Source organism: Spermophilus citellus (assembly GCF_964194105.1).
Source record: "Spermophilus citellus genome assembly, chromosome: 6".
In the NCBI taxonomy this organism is placed as follows: Eukaryota; Metazoa; Chordata; class Mammalia; order Rodentia; family Sciuridae; genus Spermophilus; species Spermophilus citellus.
In genome coordinates, this window is record NC_138187.1 from 38,489,921 (window position 1) to 38,509,662 (window position 19,742).

General features: G+C 49.9%; 2 protein-coding genes across 3 annotated transcripts in view; one reads left to right on the forward strand and one right to left on the reverse strand.

Annotated features, from left to right (window-relative positions):
* Positions 1-19,742, forward strand: part of ZNF12 (zinc finger protein 12) — a 1,264,586-nt gene that overhangs the window by 1,242,418 nt on the left and 2,426 nt on the right. For both annotated transcript variants that reach the window (XR_014022764.1, XR_014022769.1), the window contains one exon: positions 14,547-14,645. The gene's annotated coding sequence lies outside the window, so the exon portion shown is untranslated. The remainder of the gene's footprint in view (positions 1-14,546; positions 14,646-19,742) is intronic.
* LOC308651229 (speedy protein E4-like) lies at positions 15,186-19,543 on the reverse strand (the record flags this gene model as incomplete). The annotated part of the gene is made up of 6 exons (XM_081298179.1): positions 15,186-15,594; positions 16,325-16,493; positions 17,244-17,329; positions 18,142-18,200; positions 18,813-19,016; positions 19,537-19,543. The coding sequence occupies 6 exons, from the start codon at positions 19,541-19,543 to the stop codon at positions 15,535-15,537; spliced, it is 585 nt and encodes a 194-aa protein (XP_081154305.1). The 3' UTR covers positions 15,186-15,534.

A 19,742-nucleotide genomic window follows, 5' to 3' on the forward strand; every position in this document is an offset into this window, starting at 1 on the left:
ACATTTCCAGTGCTCAAGGGCTACCCATGGCTTGAGTCTACTGTCCCAGGCCGTGCAACACAGAGCAGTTCTTCATGGCTAAAACTCCTGTGGGTCAAGTCCAGGACATGGTGCTCATTATGGTGCCATGTTTGAGTCTTTGTCACCTCCTTTCCTCTCCCTCACTGCAGCAGACATGAATGATGGACACAATGATGACAATGATAAAATTAATAGCTAACATTTGCACTCGCTCCGAACCAGGCAGTGCACAAAACATTTAATATGCATTATCTCAGTTTATCCTCACGACAATCCCAGGTTACTCCCAGGATCACCCCAGCTTTGTGAATGAGAAAAGTGAGCATCAGAGAAGTTATCCTCCAGTTCCGGTGAGTGGAGAAGCATGGATCCAAATCCAGGTCAGCGGACTCTGGCCACCTCGCTCTAGAAGTATTTTCTAGTACTTAGAGTTTCAGCCATGGCCTCTCTCCTGTCCCATCCCAGCCCCAGCCCGGGATGCAGAGTACCTCTTTCAAGATCTCTCAGCATTTTTCCTTTTAAAACTGTGACATAGTGACAATGTGTTTCCCAAATCAGTTTCAAGAAATGTCTCAAAATGAAAGATAAGAAGGGCTGGGATGTGGCTCAATGGTTAAGCACCCCTGGGCACAGTCCTCAGTACCAAAACCAAACAAGGAACAACAAAGCAGAGGATCTCCTGTGAGTCTGATATCGTCACCTCCCTCCACGTCTGTCTCCCAGCCAGGGACAGGGCCTGCAGATGATGTGGAGTGCAGTTGGTGTCCAAGCTTCCCATAGCACAGGAGCCATGGGTACAAGGACACCGGTCACAGGACTTAAGTGAATGGAGTGGCATCACCCCTATGTTCCTGCACCCTGCCTTGACGCTCTCACAGCTCGCTTTGGCGCTCTTCCCGTGTCAGTAGGTGGCTCTGTCACAGCGCACCTTGTTTTAGTTTTCTCGTGGTGCTGGGGTTGAACCCAGTCCCTCAAGCGTGCTGGGCTGGTGCTCCCCACGGGGCTACCCCATCAGTCTTCACAGACGGCGTGTCATCTCCAGGCCCCACCACCCCGACTCCCTGTTAACCCTGTGGCTAGCACGAGGCACCTTCCACGTCTCTGCCTCTCCCAGTAGCTGCAGGTAAAGCCCTTGCACATCAGGGTCTGTGCACACAGGTGAGAGGAACTCGGGGCTCGGATCCTAGAGCTGGGTTTGCTGGTCCCCTGAGTGCCTATTTTCCATTCTCATAGGTATGGCTGCCCTTTAGCAAATGGCTCTGCAGCTTTCCCTCCCTCCTCCCCACCAAGAGGGCACGGCACACCAGTCTCCTCACATCTGCGCTCAAACTGGACGTCATAAATCTTTGAAATGTTTGCCAATCTGCTGGGTGATAATTTCTTTTCCTTTCAGCTTCAGTGTCACTTACACCTCCCTCCACCTGCTCTGCTCGGGCTTCAGGGCTTCAGGCTGCTGACAGCCAAAGGCGTTCTGCCGGAGGCAAAATGAGGTCAAGGCCGAGAAGCAGATTTTCTTTCGGTGGGAGGGGGTGTTTCCTTGGGCGGATGGGGTCCATGCAGTGAGCTTCATTGTTGGAAAGGTGAAGGGTCAGGCCCAGGGAGCTCCCTTCAGTGAGGCCACGTGCCTGGCCCCGGGTGCTCCAACCACTGATGGGTCTGTTGTGGTCAGTCACGGGTCAACATGTCCATCTAGTCATTCACTCATGGAGTACCTACTGGGCGTGGATTCAGTGCCCGGCAGAGGTCTGAGCAGCAGCCTTGGCACTGACCTGTGAGTCAAGGCCCCTCTTCCTAGGGGACTTAGGTCCTGTGGGCAGGTGGGGGTGGACCAGACTCCACATCCCAAGAGAGATAGGAAACAGGAAGCTGAGCCAGAGAGGGTGGTCAGGGAGGCCTCCTGAGCAGCTGAGGAGAGGACTGAATAGGGGCAGAGGAGTCCCACAGAGGGGCCAGGAGGATGGACAGCAGCCAGAGGAGGCCGAGGGGGATTCTCCTGATAAGAAGGGTGGGAGGAGGGACTTCCGGGGCAGGCAGGGCATGGAGTTTTATGCAGGTGTGCAGAGGGCAGGGGAGAAGGAGTTGAGCTGAGAAACGGCACAATCGGGTTTGTTCTGAGAACTCTTCTGAGTGATTAGCGTTAAAGTTCTGAAGCTCATGGTTTGCTTTGCTTTTTAAATAACCCAGATGCATTAAGGAAGAGTGAAGCTTCTCTTCTAACAGGCATCCTCCTGCATGTTCTGAGTGGTGGGGGAAGGGGTTCAGAGCCAGGCTCAGTGGGTTAGGGCCGTGGTGGCCTCTGCCCGAGGGCTGCCTGGGTCACAACGTCTCATCAGAGCATGGCCAGGTTGGTGCCGTGGAGAGCCCAAGGCTTGGGCTCTCTGATTTTCTGTCCTCTTGGTGACTCCTGGGGGCCCCCTGCACAGGACCTTTTCCTATCTGTAGAAAACGTTCTGACTCAGGAATCCAGGCACCAGCTTTGCAATATATCACACCCCATGGATGAGATTGGCTCCAAATGGTATCATGGTCAGAGATGGGGAGGGCAGCCCTGGGCTCACAGTCTTGGGGCAACACCTCCGAGGGACAGGAGCATTTTGGTTGCTATGGACACACTCTGGAATACACCCCAGTGGTGCAGCCAGAAGGAGAGAAAACATCTCTGGGCTGATATCAGTCCTGTGGGTAAGAGACTCATCGTTTTTATGGCAAGCAGGAAAACTGGAGAAAAAACACTTCCGTGGATCAGCAGCACTGCCTGAGCAGAGTGTAATGGGCGGGTGTTCTGCAGAACAGAACCCTTTGGTGTTCCTCCTTCTCTCTGGCCACACCTCCGGCCCATCCAGAGCTCCTGATGGTCCCTGGTGGAGGGAATGAGGTCCAGTGCCTCCCTTGGCTACCCTGCTCTGCCCTGTCCACTGACCCTCTGTCTGCATGGTGCATTGGCCCAGGTTGCTAGACTCTCCCAGCCCGGCGTCTTGTTTCTGGGCCACTTTCCGTCCCGGCAGTGAATTCCTGCAGTCCTGATGTGGTGCTTTCCTCTTCCTGCCCTGGCCAGATGGCCTCAGAGAACAGGTACTCCAAGGTGCTGCTGTGGCCTAGTGAAATTTTGTTTGGACCACTTTATTTGGAAAAGAACTTGGGAGAACCTTCCAGAACAGCCTCTCCTCCTATTTTCTCTGCTCTGTTCATGGAGAGAGATTTTCTCAGCCTACAGTCATCTCCCCTTTAATTTTTTTTTTTTTCCTGACAATCCCGGCAGCAGGATTCGGTGCTGTAGAGAGATGTATTTCATTTTTACTTTCACTGCCTCTGTCTTGATAGGGAGGCCTGCCTCCATTCGTTGGGGAGTCGCGTTGTCTTGCGTGTGGGCTGGTACACAGTGCAGCCTGAGACCTCGACTCCAGCCAGCCTCGCCGAAGGAGAACATTTAACAGGCTGATCCTCGATAGATAATTTACAGGACTTCCACTCCTTATTGATTAACTTTCATAACTCACTCCAGAAAATAAATCATGTATCTGTTGTCATCACATTGGGTATGCACAAACTGTCCTGAGAGGGTTGATAAACCTTTGGAAGGTTGCATAGCCCAGTCGGCCTTGTCCCCACAGAAACCATGAGGGAGGAAGGGGACGGCCCTGCCACTCAAAGGGGCAGGTGGCAGCTGCACCAGAGCAAGTAATTGACAAATTATTTAATAAATAACGACAAATCTCTAATCAGCATCTACGCTTTTCCCAAGGAAAAGTCATGCTTTTCTGAAGTCCTACTGCACAGGAAGGGAATGGGCAGGGGGGCAGGTGGCACAGCAGCACTGACGTGACAAAGCCCAGAAAGTGAGAGGGGAGGTTGTGTGTGTACATAAGGTGACATAAGCAGGCACCAAGAGGTGGCTGAGCCTTCTGAGGACAGAACCTGAGACAGCCGCGTCCTGCTCTTCTGATTCTTTTGTTCCGAATGCTTACAATTTTTGATCCCCAAACCAAAATGTCTTTTTTTTCTCTTTTTCTATTAGATGAAAACTGGATTAATTGTGATTTTGAGATGTGACATCTAGGGCTGGGCTTTGCTGCCCTTACTTGCCTTCTACCTTGCTTCACGCAGGAACAGCCAGCTCCAGCATGCTCAGCTGAGGTAGTGCAGGGACACGTGTGCTCATTAGATGCACAGGTGTGCCCCAGCCCCAGCCCTCCACGTGCATGCTGTGTGGCTTCAGCAGGGCTTGCAGCCTCTCTGGTCCTTGCCTCGCTTCCTAGTCCTGACTTCATGGGGGTGTTGTGAGAAGGAGATGAGCTGGCATTATATATAAAATGCCTATCAGGTAGCAATCACCCCATAGATGCCATTAATAGGCTGATCTTCGATAGATAATTTACAGGACTTCCACTCCTTATTGATTACCTTCATAACTCACTCCAGAAAACAAATTGTATATCTGTTGTCATCACACTGGACATGCACAAACCGTCCTGAGTTTGGAAGCATCCATCCCAGGGTGGGGCTCCTCTGTCCGGCCAGTGTCTGCCTTCTGTGTCCACAGCCCCTGATGTGTATTGTGCCTCTTCAACAGGGGTGTCGTGCTGACCCTCAGGTGCCGCTGCTCTGGGAGATCCTTTCATTTTTATGTCACATCATCTTTCTATGCTTGGGCCACCTGGCTTTCCCCCTCCAGACAGAACGCAGACTCAATCTAAGGGACAGAAAGACGGAGGGGACTGTCATTTCAATGCCCTATTATTTAATACACCACGTGTCTTCTGTGTCTTGGATGCCACCCACTGCACGGGGCTGCAGTGTGGACATGTGACAGTTAATGAAATACTGGCCCATTTTGTGAGCCCAGACTTCAGAGGTTGTGGGGTTAAGGAGGGCGTCAGAGAATGGTTAGAAGAGAGTCCCAATGTGATGTGTCAAACCTTGGCCAACAAACAGTAGCATCCTCCCGAAGACCAGAAACAGTGGACGGAGTGGTGGGCCGTGAACGCGAGTGTGTGTGTGTGGAGGGGAGAAGCCCTTTCAAATTCGTGGACCTCCTCACTCCACCCATCCTAGCTCTGACCTTCCTGGGATCAGAAAACCCAGGAAGACGAATCGTAGCCCAAAGACCAGGCGTGGCTGATGTGTAGGAAAGTGGGGTTGGGAGGACTCTCTGCAGGCTCCCACCAGGCGGAATCCGCTCCACGGTCTGTGTCCAGGTTCATTGTGAACTCCGATGATACTCCAGATGCCTTGCCTGGATGTGACGCTCCGGGCTTCCCCACTCCCCCCGAGTTGGAGCTCTTCACGTTCCCACTCTTCTCCTGCTGCCACTAGGTAGGTGTCCACACCCCAGCCTAGCCTCCCAACCTCACCCGGTCACCTGGAAGCCTTCTAGGATGTATATACAGCCCGTCGGCTTCTCGGCTTATCCTCATCTGGGGACAGTCACATCCACTGGGCACCGATTCCTCCTGGCTCACTGCAAAGGCCACCCAGCCCCCAGCCCCTGTGAGGCTCCATTAGAAAGAATGACTGGAAACCAACCAAAGAAACCGTGGTTCGGAGGACATCTGCACACTGTCCCTCTGCTGGACCGTCTGGAGCCCTGGGAAGAAGTGTGCAGGCCCAGGACTGGGGAGACCGGCCCCCCTCACCTGCACACACACAACGGCTGCTTCAGCTTGTGCAGGTTCTGAGCTCCAAAGACCCTGCTGTGCTGTAGCCTGTTGGTGAGCAGTCTGCCTGTGGGTGCCACGGAGATGCCAGGCAGCACCGAGAGCAGCCTGCCACGGACTGGGAGGGCTTTGCATTAAGCAGATGTTAGCTCTTGGGGAAGATTAAAAGCATTTTGCATCAAAGAATGAGGCAGTGGCCCTTCCCCAAAGCACAAAAGAATGGCTTCCTGTGTTTCCCTGAGGCTGAGCCAGGTTAGATCAGGTGAGCCTCTGGGGGCAGGTGGTGCAGAGGAGAGCACCTGCTGCCAGCCTGCTTGTACTCTGAAAGCCAACCAAAGCAGCCCAAGCCCACAGGACCCTCCTTCACACACCAAATGGGAGTGGGAGCCAGAGGGAAGGAGCCCTGAATTTGATGGTGCTGAGATCTGGCCCGAGGAAGTGTGAGAATACCAGGAAACTCGAGAGGTGCTTGTGAAAATAGAAGATAGATACAAGCTAAACTGGAAGGCCATTTGTGTTTGTGTGTGTGTGTTAGTGCCTACGTGTGTGTTACAACATGTAAGTGAACGGGCTGCATGTGGGTGTTAGATGCAGCCGGAATTAATTCCTAAGTCAGCTCTGCTGTGGAACATGGCCCAGTCCCTTGGCCTCTCTGAACCTTAGTTTTCTAATGGACAGAAAAATGGTGAAGACCCACATGGAGCGTTTCCTGAGACTTTAGCACACGCCCTGTAAGTCTTCCAGCCTGAGGCCTGACAGAGTCGAGGTCAGTGGATATGTTGATGGCCAAGGTTTGCTGCCAGCTGTGCCTGCCACTGTGGCTATTTTTATTATCAGAGTCTCTGGCAGAGACAGAAGCCCAGAGTAGATTGTGGTCAGCCTCTATCCTTATTTTGTGGGGCCCGGTCTCCTGGTCTGCTCTGCCACAGGAGGACACTTTCAAATGAATAGGTGGAGCCCTGGAGAAACCCACCTCCAAACTAACCAGTGTCCGATTGCGGAACCTCCCTGGGTGAAACACGCCCAGGTCATTCCAAATTCGGGGCTCCTTCCCTCTGGCCCCCACCTCCATTTGGTGTGTGAAGGAGGGTCCCGTGGGCTTGGGCTGCTTTGGTCGGCTTTCAAAGTACCAGCAGGCCGGCTCAAGTCTTACCACGAGTCTCGCCCTGAGCAGCCAGTGAAATGACACAGGGCTTCAGTACGTGATCCGCGGTCACCTCTGCACCTAGTGAAAAAATAAAGTCCGGGGGCTTTTTTAGGTTGCTGAGCTGGGCCAAGTGAGTGGCCTGGGATGGGTGTCTGGCTTTTAAGGCAGCAGGCTGAGCAGGTGGAAAAGGTCACCATGAGTTCATGGAGCCTCACATGCCCCGAGATTTAAAGCCATCTGACCCTTCTTGCTGGTACCCTTTTAAGTTGTTTCCTTGGAGGACGAAACCGTTTTGCTTAAGGCTAAGTACACTTTGTGAAGTATTTAGTGACACCTCTGCAGAAGTTTGAGTAGTTGGACTTTGGTTTCAGGCGTCCAAATAAGCACCCGAGTCCCGCCGTGTCCTTGCTTTTATTATCTGTGGGGGGGGGGGGATGTGGGGGGTGCTGGCACATGTCGGTTCTGGGTTTCATTGTTGACACTTCAGCAATGAGTGGGAGGAGGCATCTGGCCTTCCTGGTGGCTCCTGGCAGGAAAAGAGGACATTTGAGGGGAAATATTTTTAAACAGAAAGCCAGCCCAAGAGCATCTTGGTAGGTGTGAGGGCAAAGTGAACAGCCGGTCAGCTTTGGGACCCCCCCAGGTCCCAGTAAAACCCACATCGTTTCTAGGCAACATCCTAAGCATCAGGTCTGTCTTCGGCTGCCAGATAGTGACGGTGGGGCACTGGAGTCCCCCACAGCTTGTGTGTGAGGAGCCTGTTCCACCAGGGCCTGGGGGCAGCAGGGCCAGCAACCCCCCCATTCTCTGTGCACTTGGCTGCCAGGAAAGAATGAACCCTTTTAAGTAGGAGAGACCTGTTTATCTTGCAATTAGTATGGAGAAAGGGCCTTGGAATTAAATGTAGGTTATTGAATTTGACCTTTTTAATAGAAATAAAATTGACTACATCATGGTGCTAATTCATAGATCTTGAGAGGCCAGTTTTTTTTTTCATTTTAGTTGGCCATTCTTAGTAGCATCGGCTTGGCTTTCTGGATTTCCTGCAGTAGGAATCCACTTTGGCTGTCCCTGGCACTGGGGTGCACTTATTAGGGGGACACTGAGTAGCCCGCGTGGTGTCGGGAAGGGGCTGGGACCCAGGAGAGGTACCAGGAAGAGAATGAACCACCGGAGGCTGGCTCAGGAAGAAACACTCTGGCTTCTGTCTAAAGCGCCCCCCAGAAGTTCCCCTGTGACTGTGCCTCTGGTTAAAAGGCAGAGAGCCCTGAAGCAGGAGCGCTTGGTGGCCCCGCTCTGTTGAAGAACCTGCAGGAACATTTCAAGTTCCAATAGGGGGTGCCATACTTGTTTTCTCATAAGACAGGAGGCCAGGCCATTCCTGTAGAAGATATTGAGAGGCTATTGGACAGGAGTATTCCAGAATGAGCCTTTTAGATTCCACACGTTCTGACTGTTAACATATCAGAGCACAGCTGCAGGGACCAGAATGACTCTTGTAGAGGCATCTCTGTATCTATCAGATGTTTTGTTATCTATCTACCCATCTGTCTGTGTGTGTCTCTCTCTCCCTCCCGTGCAGGACGTGTCCAGTCTCAGAACTGACAATGTGGCAAGGCCAGTATCATGAGCATGAGGGACTTGGCCCCTCTTTGTAATCATAAACATCTTTGTGTGACAGAGATGTCACCAGAAACCACAGGATCAAGTGACACACTCCACAGGGTAACAGATTCATGAAGGACCTTGCGAGAAAGAATGCAGAGTGCATCCAAGACCCAGAGCCTAATCCAGTCTCACACAGAGTTGTGGCTAAGCAGGGCAAGAGACACCAGCCATTATTAATGCTGAATTGTTGCAGTAAAATCCTCAGCAGAGGACAACTTTTCTTACAGGTGACATTTGCCAAGGAGTGGAGACATTTATGATTGTCACCACTGAATGGGGGGGATGGGGGAGTGACGACTGGTGGTGAATGGGTAGAGGCCAGGGTTGCTGCTTCGCATGCTGCAATACACAAGCCAACTGCTGCAGCCAGGAGTTACTGCACCGGAAACATCCGGCCAGCAGACACTGAGAACCCAGTGTCAGAGCTGGGATACCCAGGGAGTCAGAACTGCCAAGTGGAGACCTCGGAGCATCCATGTAGATCTCATGTAATTGCAGCCAGGGTTGCTGAGACTCAGGGAGAAATTAGGCCCCTAAGACTCTCCTTCTGTGTGTCCTTTCTTTGGGTCAGTTTCCACAAAGTGCCTTGAAACCAGGCTTCCCAAGAGCTGCTGGCCTCTGGGCTTCGGGGTCAGGGGAGAGGCAAGCTTTTCCCCTGGGTCCTGTCAGAAACTCCCACGGCAGGTTTTGATGGGCCGGGCCTAGCTCAGGTGCTCACCTCAGAACCAATCAGCTGTGGCCTGCAGGCAGGGCTGGGTCCTGAGGCTCAGCCATGGACCCCAGGCCCTGGGCGGGTGCATGGAGGCCTTCTCTTGGGAAACTGGGGTTCTGTGGAGCCAGGCAGCCTCCCGAGATGGTGTCTGCTTCCATCGCTTGCTCTCTTATTGCCAGGACATTTGTAAATCTGACGTTGTTTTCAGCAGAGCCATGTCGGAGAATGTCACTTAGACAGTGCCAGATTGCTGAGCACCTTGGCTGAACATCACGAAGCCCAGGCACCTGCAGAGGAAGGGGAGGCTGTGCATGATTCCAGGGAAGCGGGGCCCTGACATTTATGGTGAGAATGCTGAACTCCATTGGGCCTTGAAAAATCATCCGGCCCAGCCTTCTGCCTCCAGCCTGGAGAATTTGTAAGCCCTGCAGGACAGACGGGCTCTGCAGCAGCTTCCACAGCTTGACCCTCCCACCGGCCCTGGCCACAGAGGCTGCCTCGGTCAGCCTGGGTCCTGTTTGATATGTTTATGCAGCGCATTTGAAACTCGGGTCAGTCTCTCCGATGATATCGATAGTTCCCTCTCTCTCTCTCTCTCTCTTTTTTCTTTCCACTTAGATGAAATTTGTCAAGCCTGCATTGTGCTAAGCCCTATTAAAATGGTGCCAGAGACCCGATTATGGCAGCTACAAAGGCATTGGAGAGTAAGCACAGAAAAACACATAAAGGGATTAAAGATCAAAAATGGGATTCTCGTGAAAGTACATTAGGAGACACCAGGCAGGGAGACATGAAAGAATTAGAATAGCAAGAACAAAGCCACATAGAGTTTTCTGGATGTCCTTACTTCTCACCCCCCATAATCATTTAATTTTGAGCATGTTTACTCTTTTAAAAACAAAACGGAATGATCGATTGTACCGCTGTCAGGTGGAGGTGTCTATAAAGGCTGGTGTGGAAAGAACTGCACTTGGGCCTCTGGCTGGTCCCCTCTCCCCACGTCCCCTTGTATGGCACTGGTGAATCACGAATCCCTGCCTGTGAGTGCCCTCACTGAGTCCACAGTGATGCTCTTGGGCTGGGTTACAGCTACCTCCTGGGGTGTGGGTGAGGCCCCAGCCCCCATTTTATGGTTTCTAGAGATGAGGCCAGAAATCACAAGGTGCTCCTTGGGGATCTGCTGTGTTGAGATAAGGAGCTGCTGTTCAGTTTGGAGTCAGCACATCTTGGCCCTGAAGTCTTGTCACATCAGGGCTGTGCAGAAGCCGGTGTGAATGTGTCTTTCTGGAGAGTTTTCTTCTGGTTTCCCTCCTTCTGATGGATTCTCTTGTAAACCCTTATTCAAATGTTTGATTTGCCCTCAGTTGCTTACAACAAAAATACCCGTGTGAGCTTGTTGGAGAAGTGGTGCGTCCCCACCTATGTTACATTGCAACTATCTTTCCAAGTTTGTGTCACAGAGTTAGAGACTACTGCAAGCTGATTAGATTCCCTTCTCCAGCGCCAGACTTGGAGCCGCACACCCTTCCATATAATTACACCAGTCACTATAATAGGAACTATAAAAAATAAATACAGAAGTGTCCCCTCACACATCCTGTCTGAAGAGGTTATCTTTCACTCATCAGCATGCCATAGATGGACTCTGGGCTACCAGGTTTCCTGATTTCAAAAGAAATAAAGATCCAGATTTTTATGAGGATATTCATCATGAATTTGCACACACACCCATGCACACATACAACTAAACTCATCATTAGCCCAAGGGTCCTCAGTAAAGAGAGAAAGAAGAATGTCCCTACATTTTTCCCAAGTTTGTGCTTGAGATTCCATCATGTTTCTTTGCTATTTGTCTTAAGAAGACCTGTTTTCGCCGTTTAAGCATTGCTGGGAAACCAGCATCATCTGTCAAGAGTCTTTATAGACTTGAAAAGGTTCTGTGAAGGTGTCAAGACACCATTAGTTTTAATTCAATTTTAAAAAATATAAAGCAGATGTCCTAGCACAGTTCAGGGAATTGATGGTGAGAAGAGAGAGCTGGACAGGGATCCTGAGATTAATTCAACAAAGGAAGACTGTCTGAGACCTGGGATCCCCACCCCATCTCAACTGCATGAGAGGAGTAGAGAATATTTCTTCCAATGCAAAGGACCTGGACTGAGGAGGAAGAGCTACCCGTGCAGCCGTCCATCGCCTGTTTTACAGAACTGCCCTAGGTTCTCACCTCTGGCCAGCATGCCCCAACGCACGTGAGCAGGAAACGATGGCATGGCCTTTGTGGAAATCTGCAGCTGGGCTGTTCAGTGTGGCAACCAAGAGCCATATGTGACTATTTAAATCAATTGAGATTAAATAAAATAAAGGACTTAGTTCCCTGGGTGCACTGGGCGTGTTTCAGATGCTCAGCAGTCTCACCTGACTGCTGTCACCATGTTGGACCAAGCAGATGTGGCATGTCCCCTTCGTGGCAGTTGGGCCTCTTGGACAGCCCTGGTTGAGGACGGTACCAAGATAGAGGGAGAAGATGATTTGGGGGGCTCAAGGGTGGTCTCCCTCTCAGAGCAGTAGGGGAAGCAGGGAGGGTCAACCAGGCCTGGGTCCAGATCTGGACTCTATCACCAGATTGTTCAACTGCTCTGCCTGGGCTGCCCTCGCGGTGGTACCCACAGCGACATTTCATCACTCCTGTGGGATTCCAGCAGCAGGGCTGGGGAGCATTGTGGTTGGATCTGAGTTCCCATTCTGCCTCTGATGACCTCGTTGGGCTCCTTCTGGCTGAGTTCTGTCATCTTTATCAAATGGGGCTATGAACTACTTTAAGGAGATTGGGGGGGGGGAGATAAAATGAGCCCGTGTATAAGTCATGCGGAGCCCAGATCCTTGGTGCCCAGTCGCTGTGCAAGTCATGGGAATGTCGGATAGGCTGGGTTCCCTCCCTCCCAAAGGATGACTTTCTCCTGGAAGCGTCCACTTAGCCGGAGAGGTGAGAGCAGGTCGCGGTACGGTTGGCAGCTGTCTCTGCCAGTGACTTGCTGTGTGATTTTACAGTCTGGAAACTTCTTTACCTGAGACTCAGATGTGCTGAAGAGCAAGTGGGAGAACCGAACATGGAGCGAACGGCACTCACAGGAAGCTCTCAATAATAGCCACATGGCCATACCACAGTCCCTGGCCAGTCATGATAATCACGGAGGACTCCTCTGCTCTGCTGCCGAGGAGGAAACCAGCCTTGTTGGGACACATGTCACCAGGAAGCTGCAAGAGGAATCAGACAGGAAGTTGGAGGCTTCCACAGCTCAGCCCTGAACGGGGGAGCTATGTGCATCCAAACCCTCAGTGAGCAGAACAGCAGATGACATCTATGCCATCTCACGGCCACCAGCCCAACGGCAAAGGCAAACACCCAAACACAGAAAGCCAGGGGCTGGGCAGGCCTGGCGGAGGAAGCCCGGGCCCCCTCTTGCCAGCCTCCTCGGGCTTTTCTGCAAAGTGGAGACCCGAGCGGGAGGCACAGGCGGACAGATGGTGTCCCGCAGAGTCTCCCTGCAGCACCTTCATCTCTCCTCTCACTATTAATTCATCTGTTTGGATGGATACGTTCACGCACGGAACCAAGATGAATAATAATGAGGTTTTTAATAACGCCCTGCATTTGCATTCCTAGTTACTCGTTACATGGTTCCAGCTGATTAAAATGAATCATTTACATAATTAACATATGGTTATAGTGTTGGCTTTAATATGCTGATTATCTCAATACTTTTGTCTGGAGTCAATTGGATTCTAACTGTAACAATTGTTTGAAGTGAGACTAGTTTATTCCTCAGAGGACTGAGGGGATGTTTGCCACGGTGCCTGATTAGCAGGAGCACAACAAGTTTGTCCTGTCCCTGTGTAGTGGTTGGAAAAGGAGTAAATAACAATAATAATGCCCATTACCATCACAGCTCCCATCCATCAGATGGCAGGTGCCGTTACTCGCGTCATCCCAGATTCTCGCAGCCACCCTACAGAGTGGGGAGTGTCATCCCCACTGGACAGAACTGGGAACTGAGGCTCAGAAAGATTCAGAGCCTCATTCCCAGACAAGACGCTGTTAGGTTCAGAGTTGGGACCTCTCCTTGGACTTCCTCCTCCTGGAATCCATACTTTTTAATTACTCCATGTCCCCATTTCTCAGCCTCAGCATCGTTGACATTTCCAACCTCCTGCTCTTGACCCCAACCTGGAAATGATTTGTTGTTGAGGCACTGCCCTGTGCAGTAGAGGACAGTGAGCAGCACCCCAGCCTCTGCCCCCTAGATGTCAGTACACCTCCTCCCGAATTTCTGACAAACCCAGCATGTCCAGACGTGGCCTCGTGTCCTCTGAGGTGTCAGGGAGGGCTGCTGAGAGGTCCTCCTCCAAGTTTCTTTCCTTCATTCTTAACATGAAGTCAGCATACTAACAAGCAAACATGTGGTCCACCCGTGCTGAGCACATGGTTGTGGTGATAGCTGTGACCAGATGGAGGCATTTGGAGGTAAAAAATTGTATTGTGTGTCACTCCAGCTCCTGATTCCAAGTTCTCCCTTTCTCTCTGCTGGCACCCCTGGACTTCTCAAGGTCATCTGTTCTGTCAGTGCTGTGCCCAGCCTTCTCTAAGGGCTCGCGTGCTGTTTTTGGATGCAGGGCTTCGTGGGCTGTGTAGCCGTTCCAGGCTGCCATTTTCTCATTAGCAGACCGTAGGCCTGGGTGCCGTCAGCTCTGATCTGATCATCTTGCTGGTTTACATTGAATTTGAAAGGGACCCATCAAAGAGTGGCCAATTTTCTGTTGAGGTACCCGAGCACCCGGACTGTGAGTGCTTTCTGAACATTCATGCATATTTGAAAGGCGTTTTGGTTAATTGAAGGACTGTTGTCCACAATTAGTCCCTGGTAGGCATGATGAATCGCAAAGAATGCTGACTTTTGTGCATCAAGTGCTTGAGGTCAAAAAGAAGTGGGGAGGCTGGCGGCTGGGCAGTGGTGAGGGGAAGGCTAATGCATGGCGACCCCAGAAGTGAACCCCAAAAGAGGACCCTCCACCTTGGCAGGATAAGTATTTTACTGGAAGAGATCTGTTTTCAACTCACCTGTAATTCACTCTCCTTCAAACACCTTTGGAGCTATGTGGGGTTCTAGAAGCCTCTTGGTGTCTCCTGGATGCCAGGCCTGCCTGGTTCCTTCCTCCACTTATTCCTGTGTTCTCTCTTGCAACATCCTCCCTGTGTTTCCTGTTTCCAGTCTCTAGTTTAAGTTCTACAACCTTCTCTGTTGTTCTGCTACATGAAAAATAATTGAGGTGGTTTTCTCCCCCACAGGTTACAAATTTGGTCAATTAAAAACAACACTGTTAAACAGCAGTATCATTTGACAGCGAACAACCAATCTGGAATGACATGATCATATGTATCATTAAGGTAAGGAGATTTTCAACTTTATTCAGTTTTTTCACAAATGCACTGTGCTGTGCTCTTCACAAGCACATAACACATGTGCTCTCGAATGATACATATTTAAAAATGACAGAAAACATGTCAAGGTAAGTTAAATACTAGCAGCTCAATAGTCACAATATTGATGATTGAACATCAAATAAAAACTATATTTATAAGACTATGGGATAATACTACTGAGGTATAAAAGTAATAGATAAAAAGATTAAAATCTTGAGAGAAATATTTATGTGCACAAACATGTTATAACACTAATCACAAAACCAATAAGAAACAACAATTTTCTGAACAACATCTATCTCAAAACTATTTAAAATAACCATAGTTCAAAATAAACAACATTTATCATATGTACTAAAACTGTGACAATCCTGTAAATAAATTATCTCCGTGCTTAGTATCCTTAAGGGATAAGTGACCCAAGATGAATTAAAAGGAGAGGTAAAAAAAGAATTTACAGGAGGAGAGAGAGATTCATGGCTAAAGGATATTAACTTTAGACCAAGATCAACCATTCATCAAAGCTGACATGTGGGCCCAATTGCTGTGGGTTAAGGATTTTTACACATCCTGAGTGATAAACTGTTCTCTCTCAGGTCTGGCTGAGCAGCCTCAGAGCACCCAGCACACCTCTAGGGGGTCATCTGTGTGGTTGGGGTTTGAGACCATGAAGCTGACTTGGAGATTCAGGTTGTTTCACCATCTGCAGAGGGTGGCTGTGGGTGGAGGTGGACAGAACAGGATCAAGAAGTTAGGTCCTCGAGCATCCTGAATAGATAATCACTGACTCTGTCATCAAGCCAGGGATGCAGAGTTTTGTCCCTCCCCTCAGGCCTCCATGGTACCAGGACTTCTAGGCAATGAGGGTGCGATCTCGGCGCCACACCCAGAGCTCCGGATTATAAGCTTGAATCTGGAAAGGAAAAGAGCCCCCACCAAAGCTGATGACTTTACAGGATATTGAGGGTTTTGAAGTTATGGTTAATTTATTTTCCCATTCCTTAAAATTACTTCACCTTGATTTGGACTTTCTAGTCACCGTGATTCAACATTATACAAATATCTCAACAAATACAATGTTGATTCTATTAACTAAGTTCTGTCAGCTACAAAGGAGGTGATATAGCAAGGTGTAATTATTAGATTTATTTAGCCTGGTGACAAATGAAGTAGCTATATATGGATATCACAACATTATTTCAGCTATTACTCACATGGACGACACATCAGAATCATGTTATATAAAATGTAGGACACATTTTTTCAGATTTTTTTTCAATAAAAATCGAGTATATTTTCCTGTATCAGATAACTAAATTAAGCATTTATAAAGATGCTTTGACAGATAGAATCCTTTTGGTGTCTCTTCCCATCAAATTTGAAAAGTTGATTTTATCAAGAGACAAGCTTTATCATTGTCCCTGATTTGAGTAGAATACTGGTTTAACATTAGGAATATTTCTGCTTGGATCCATCAAGAATACTTAGTAACATGGATAAATGCAAAACTGAGGACTGCACAGGAAGTCCTTCCCTCCCTCCTGAGCTTTCTCCTCCCCAGAGCCCACCTGCAGCCACCCACCTTCCTGTCTCTCCAGTCAGCCCATCCCTCTCCCCCCACAAGCACACACAGCACCACTCACCTCCTCACACTCCTCCTTGGAAACCCGAGTGTTCCAGCCCATAGAGCAGATGAACTGATAGCGCAGTTTGTGGAACAGGGGACGCTGGGCGTAGCTCTTCCCATAGAGGAAACGAAAGATCTCTTGTTTAGGAGCCTGGTTGTCCTCTTCCATGTCATTAGCCAGGTAGCTGGGGAAAGAAACCAGGTTGCTCTTTAGAGGCACAACCAAGAAGGACCTGCCCTTGGAGTCAGCTTCCCAAATGGACTCCCAGAGGACCATCTTCAGACAGGAATGCACCAGCCCTATTAAGTGTTATGGAGGACCACACCTTGGTCCAGAGGACTCTGCCAGACACACACCTTCTGAAGGACTCCAGCCTTTTTCTAGAAAGCATTGAGCAACACAGTTGTGGGAGAGGCCTAAGGGGTGGTTGGACCCATCTTGGAAGAATTTTCAGGGGGTGTGTAGAAAGAGCCACAAATGTGAGAAGACTCCTGTATGAAGAACCAGAGGGGACCACCCTATACTGGACCTGTGTCAGGCTGGGAATTGGGCATCTGTCTTGGAAATCCAGAGGCAGAAAACAGAGCAATGTTGGTATAGATACAGGAAGGAAGAGCAGTCAGATGTGGCTGCACCTCCAGTCTCTGCCAGGGATAGGAGGTGCCCATGCTTTCCTCCACTCCTCTCAGGTGGGCTTTGTGTTTCCTTGGTTTCCTTGAATCTTTAACAACTGGCCTTTAGGGAGCATGTGTGTTTGCTTTGACTAGGGAAGTGTGGAAAAGAAAAACAAACTATACTACAGTGCTGTGGTCTCGTGTACACGGAGCAAACAGGACAAAGAGGCTAAAAGTCAAAGAAAGGTTAGTGCCCCTCTGCTCCCCTCCTACCCTCCCAGGTAGTGAGTCCTGATTGATGAAGGAGACCAAATACTCACAGGGCCAGAAAGAAGTGGATTCTCTGGTACTGCCAGGAGAAGAGGCCAGCTCGGCTAAAATAAGCTATGACCATAGACAGGAGGTACTGATGGAGAGAGAGGAAGAACACAGAGAGAGGTCACATCCTGGAAGAGGAGGAAAGAGGGGACAGAGGAATGGGAGTCTGGGGTGAAGAGTGCCCCTAAGAGAAGGTCGCCAAGTAAGGAGACCTGCTGATTTGGGGAAGGACCTGTGACAGTCTGAGCAGTCGGGGGAAGAGGAGGCTTAGTGTGTACTGTAGGATCATCTCTGAGGGGACCTTTTGAGGAAAGGCATGTAGGTGAGCTGGGTGAGGAGGGTCTTGGGTAAGCTGGAGAATGGGGCGTCCCAAGAAGTGTAAAGAGGAGAGGAGCCCCAGCAATAAGGATATAGCTCACTCTGTAGAGTGCTTGCTAGCCTCGAATGCACGGGGCCCTGGGTTCAATCCCTAGCATCACAGATAAAAGGCTGTTGAGCACTGGGGTTGTGGCTCAGTGGTAGAGAGCTTGCTAGCACCTGTGAGGCATTGGATTTGATCCTCAGCACCACATAAAGATAAAAAAATAAAGGTATTCTGTCCATCTACAACTAAAAAAAAACATTTAAAAAAATAAAAGAGGAGAGGTGCCCAAAATCTCAGATAACAATAGCAGAGAGGGGAGGATAGGAATGCAACACCCCAAGCAGAAGCAAGGTCCACCTGTCCTCACTGCATGGAACTGCTAGGCCCTGAAGGGAGATGTTGACAAGTCACAAAGGGTCAGGACTTGGCACATCTTGTTGGTTCTACATGGAGACAGAAGGACCATGGGCTAGAAAGCCCTCCCCTCTCCAGGCTGTGCTGGAGCAGGATCACTGCCCAGTGGAGAACAACCTCACCTTGTCAGACACTCTCAGATTCTTGTCCCAGGCCAGGAATCTTTTGACAACAGGATCCTCTGTGAACAGAACACTGGTGTTAGTTGGGAACCAGAAGGGGCTTCATGGGTGATAGAGAACAGAGAGAAGAATAGGACCTCCATTGGAGAAGGTGTGGGATTGGAGTGCAATAGAGCCCAAAAGAGCCAAATATCCCAGTTGGATAGGAAAAGGACAGGAACATTCCTGGGAAAGCTGCTTTGCCCTGAAACCCCCCAGGGAAACAACTGAGTGAGGGTTGGGGTAAGAGATAGATGTCTGTATGACTAAGAACTTGGATTAAACCGCGAGGGCCCATCATCCCCCAAGAATGCACCACCTCAGAATTAGAGTTACTATGTTATTTTCTCATTTGATGGTCACCCCTCAGGGAGGAGGAAATCTAGTAGAGCCACAGTGTCTGCAATCAGTGAGGATAATTGGAATCAAGCTCTGTGATCCCAAGCAGGGTCATTTTTCAGGAGTAATGTAATCATCCATCATCTAAGAGTTTCACAGGGTACATGGGTCCTCAGTCCTCCAGGAATGGGGATCTCAGGGATAGCAGGTCTCTTTGGAAAAGTGCAGAGGCTATAAGTTCCTTCTTTGTGTAAAGAGCAGGATTGGAGGTCGCTACCTGGGTGTCTCCCTACCTAGAAGCCTGTTGAAAACCTCATGGTGTTCTGGTTGCACCAAGTCCATGCGCCGTTTTTTGACTTTCATTTTGAGGCCACACAGTGCCTCCACATCCCAGGGGTGATTTAGCTCACTTTCCACATCCTCTAGCTCATCCTCAGATTCAGTGGAGGACTCTCTCTTTCTCTTTATGCCAGTGGTCTCAGGCAGGAGACCAGATTCTACCCAGGGTGCAGAATCAAAAATCCCCGGGGGATCATCCTCCGAGTCTCCCTCAGATTCTGAGGTCCACTCTCTCTTCCTCGAGGACCGACATGGGAGGCAGGGTTTTACCCACAGAGCTGAGTAAAGGAAGCAGAGTCAAGCTCCTGAATTTGGAACTCATCCTTTCATCCTCTGATCCCAGTTCACCTCCCACACCCCAGACTTCAACTGTTGCCTTCTGAGCTATTGTTCCATCTCTCCCCTTGGCTGGTAGCCGTCTTCCCCTGATTCTCTGTATCATTGTCCCATCTCCTTGTTCCTCAAAACTCTTCCTCATTATGGACACTTTCTCTCATGGGTGGAGTGACCCTTTTTACATTCCCTCTACCCACTTCCTGAACTTAGATCTCATCTTCTAGCCCAATTCCTTTCTCTGTAGATTTTCCATCCATGTGGACTTCCTTGTCCCGTGGCCTATTCTGAACTTCAAAAGTGGGCTTCCCACCTTTCCTGACTGCTCTACCCCTTCATCCTTACCAGTCATCATGTCAAATCAGTTCTCACTCTAGCTCCCTCACCTGATGGACCTGCCACTTCATCATCTACCACCACCCCCAGGTGGGATTGTGAGGTGCTCGGCTGGGAAGGCGATTGCCCAGACTGGGAAGGCGATTGCCCAGACTGGGAAGGAGATTGCCCAGACGGGGAGATTTGTTGATCTGCCATAAGTTCTCCAATACTCT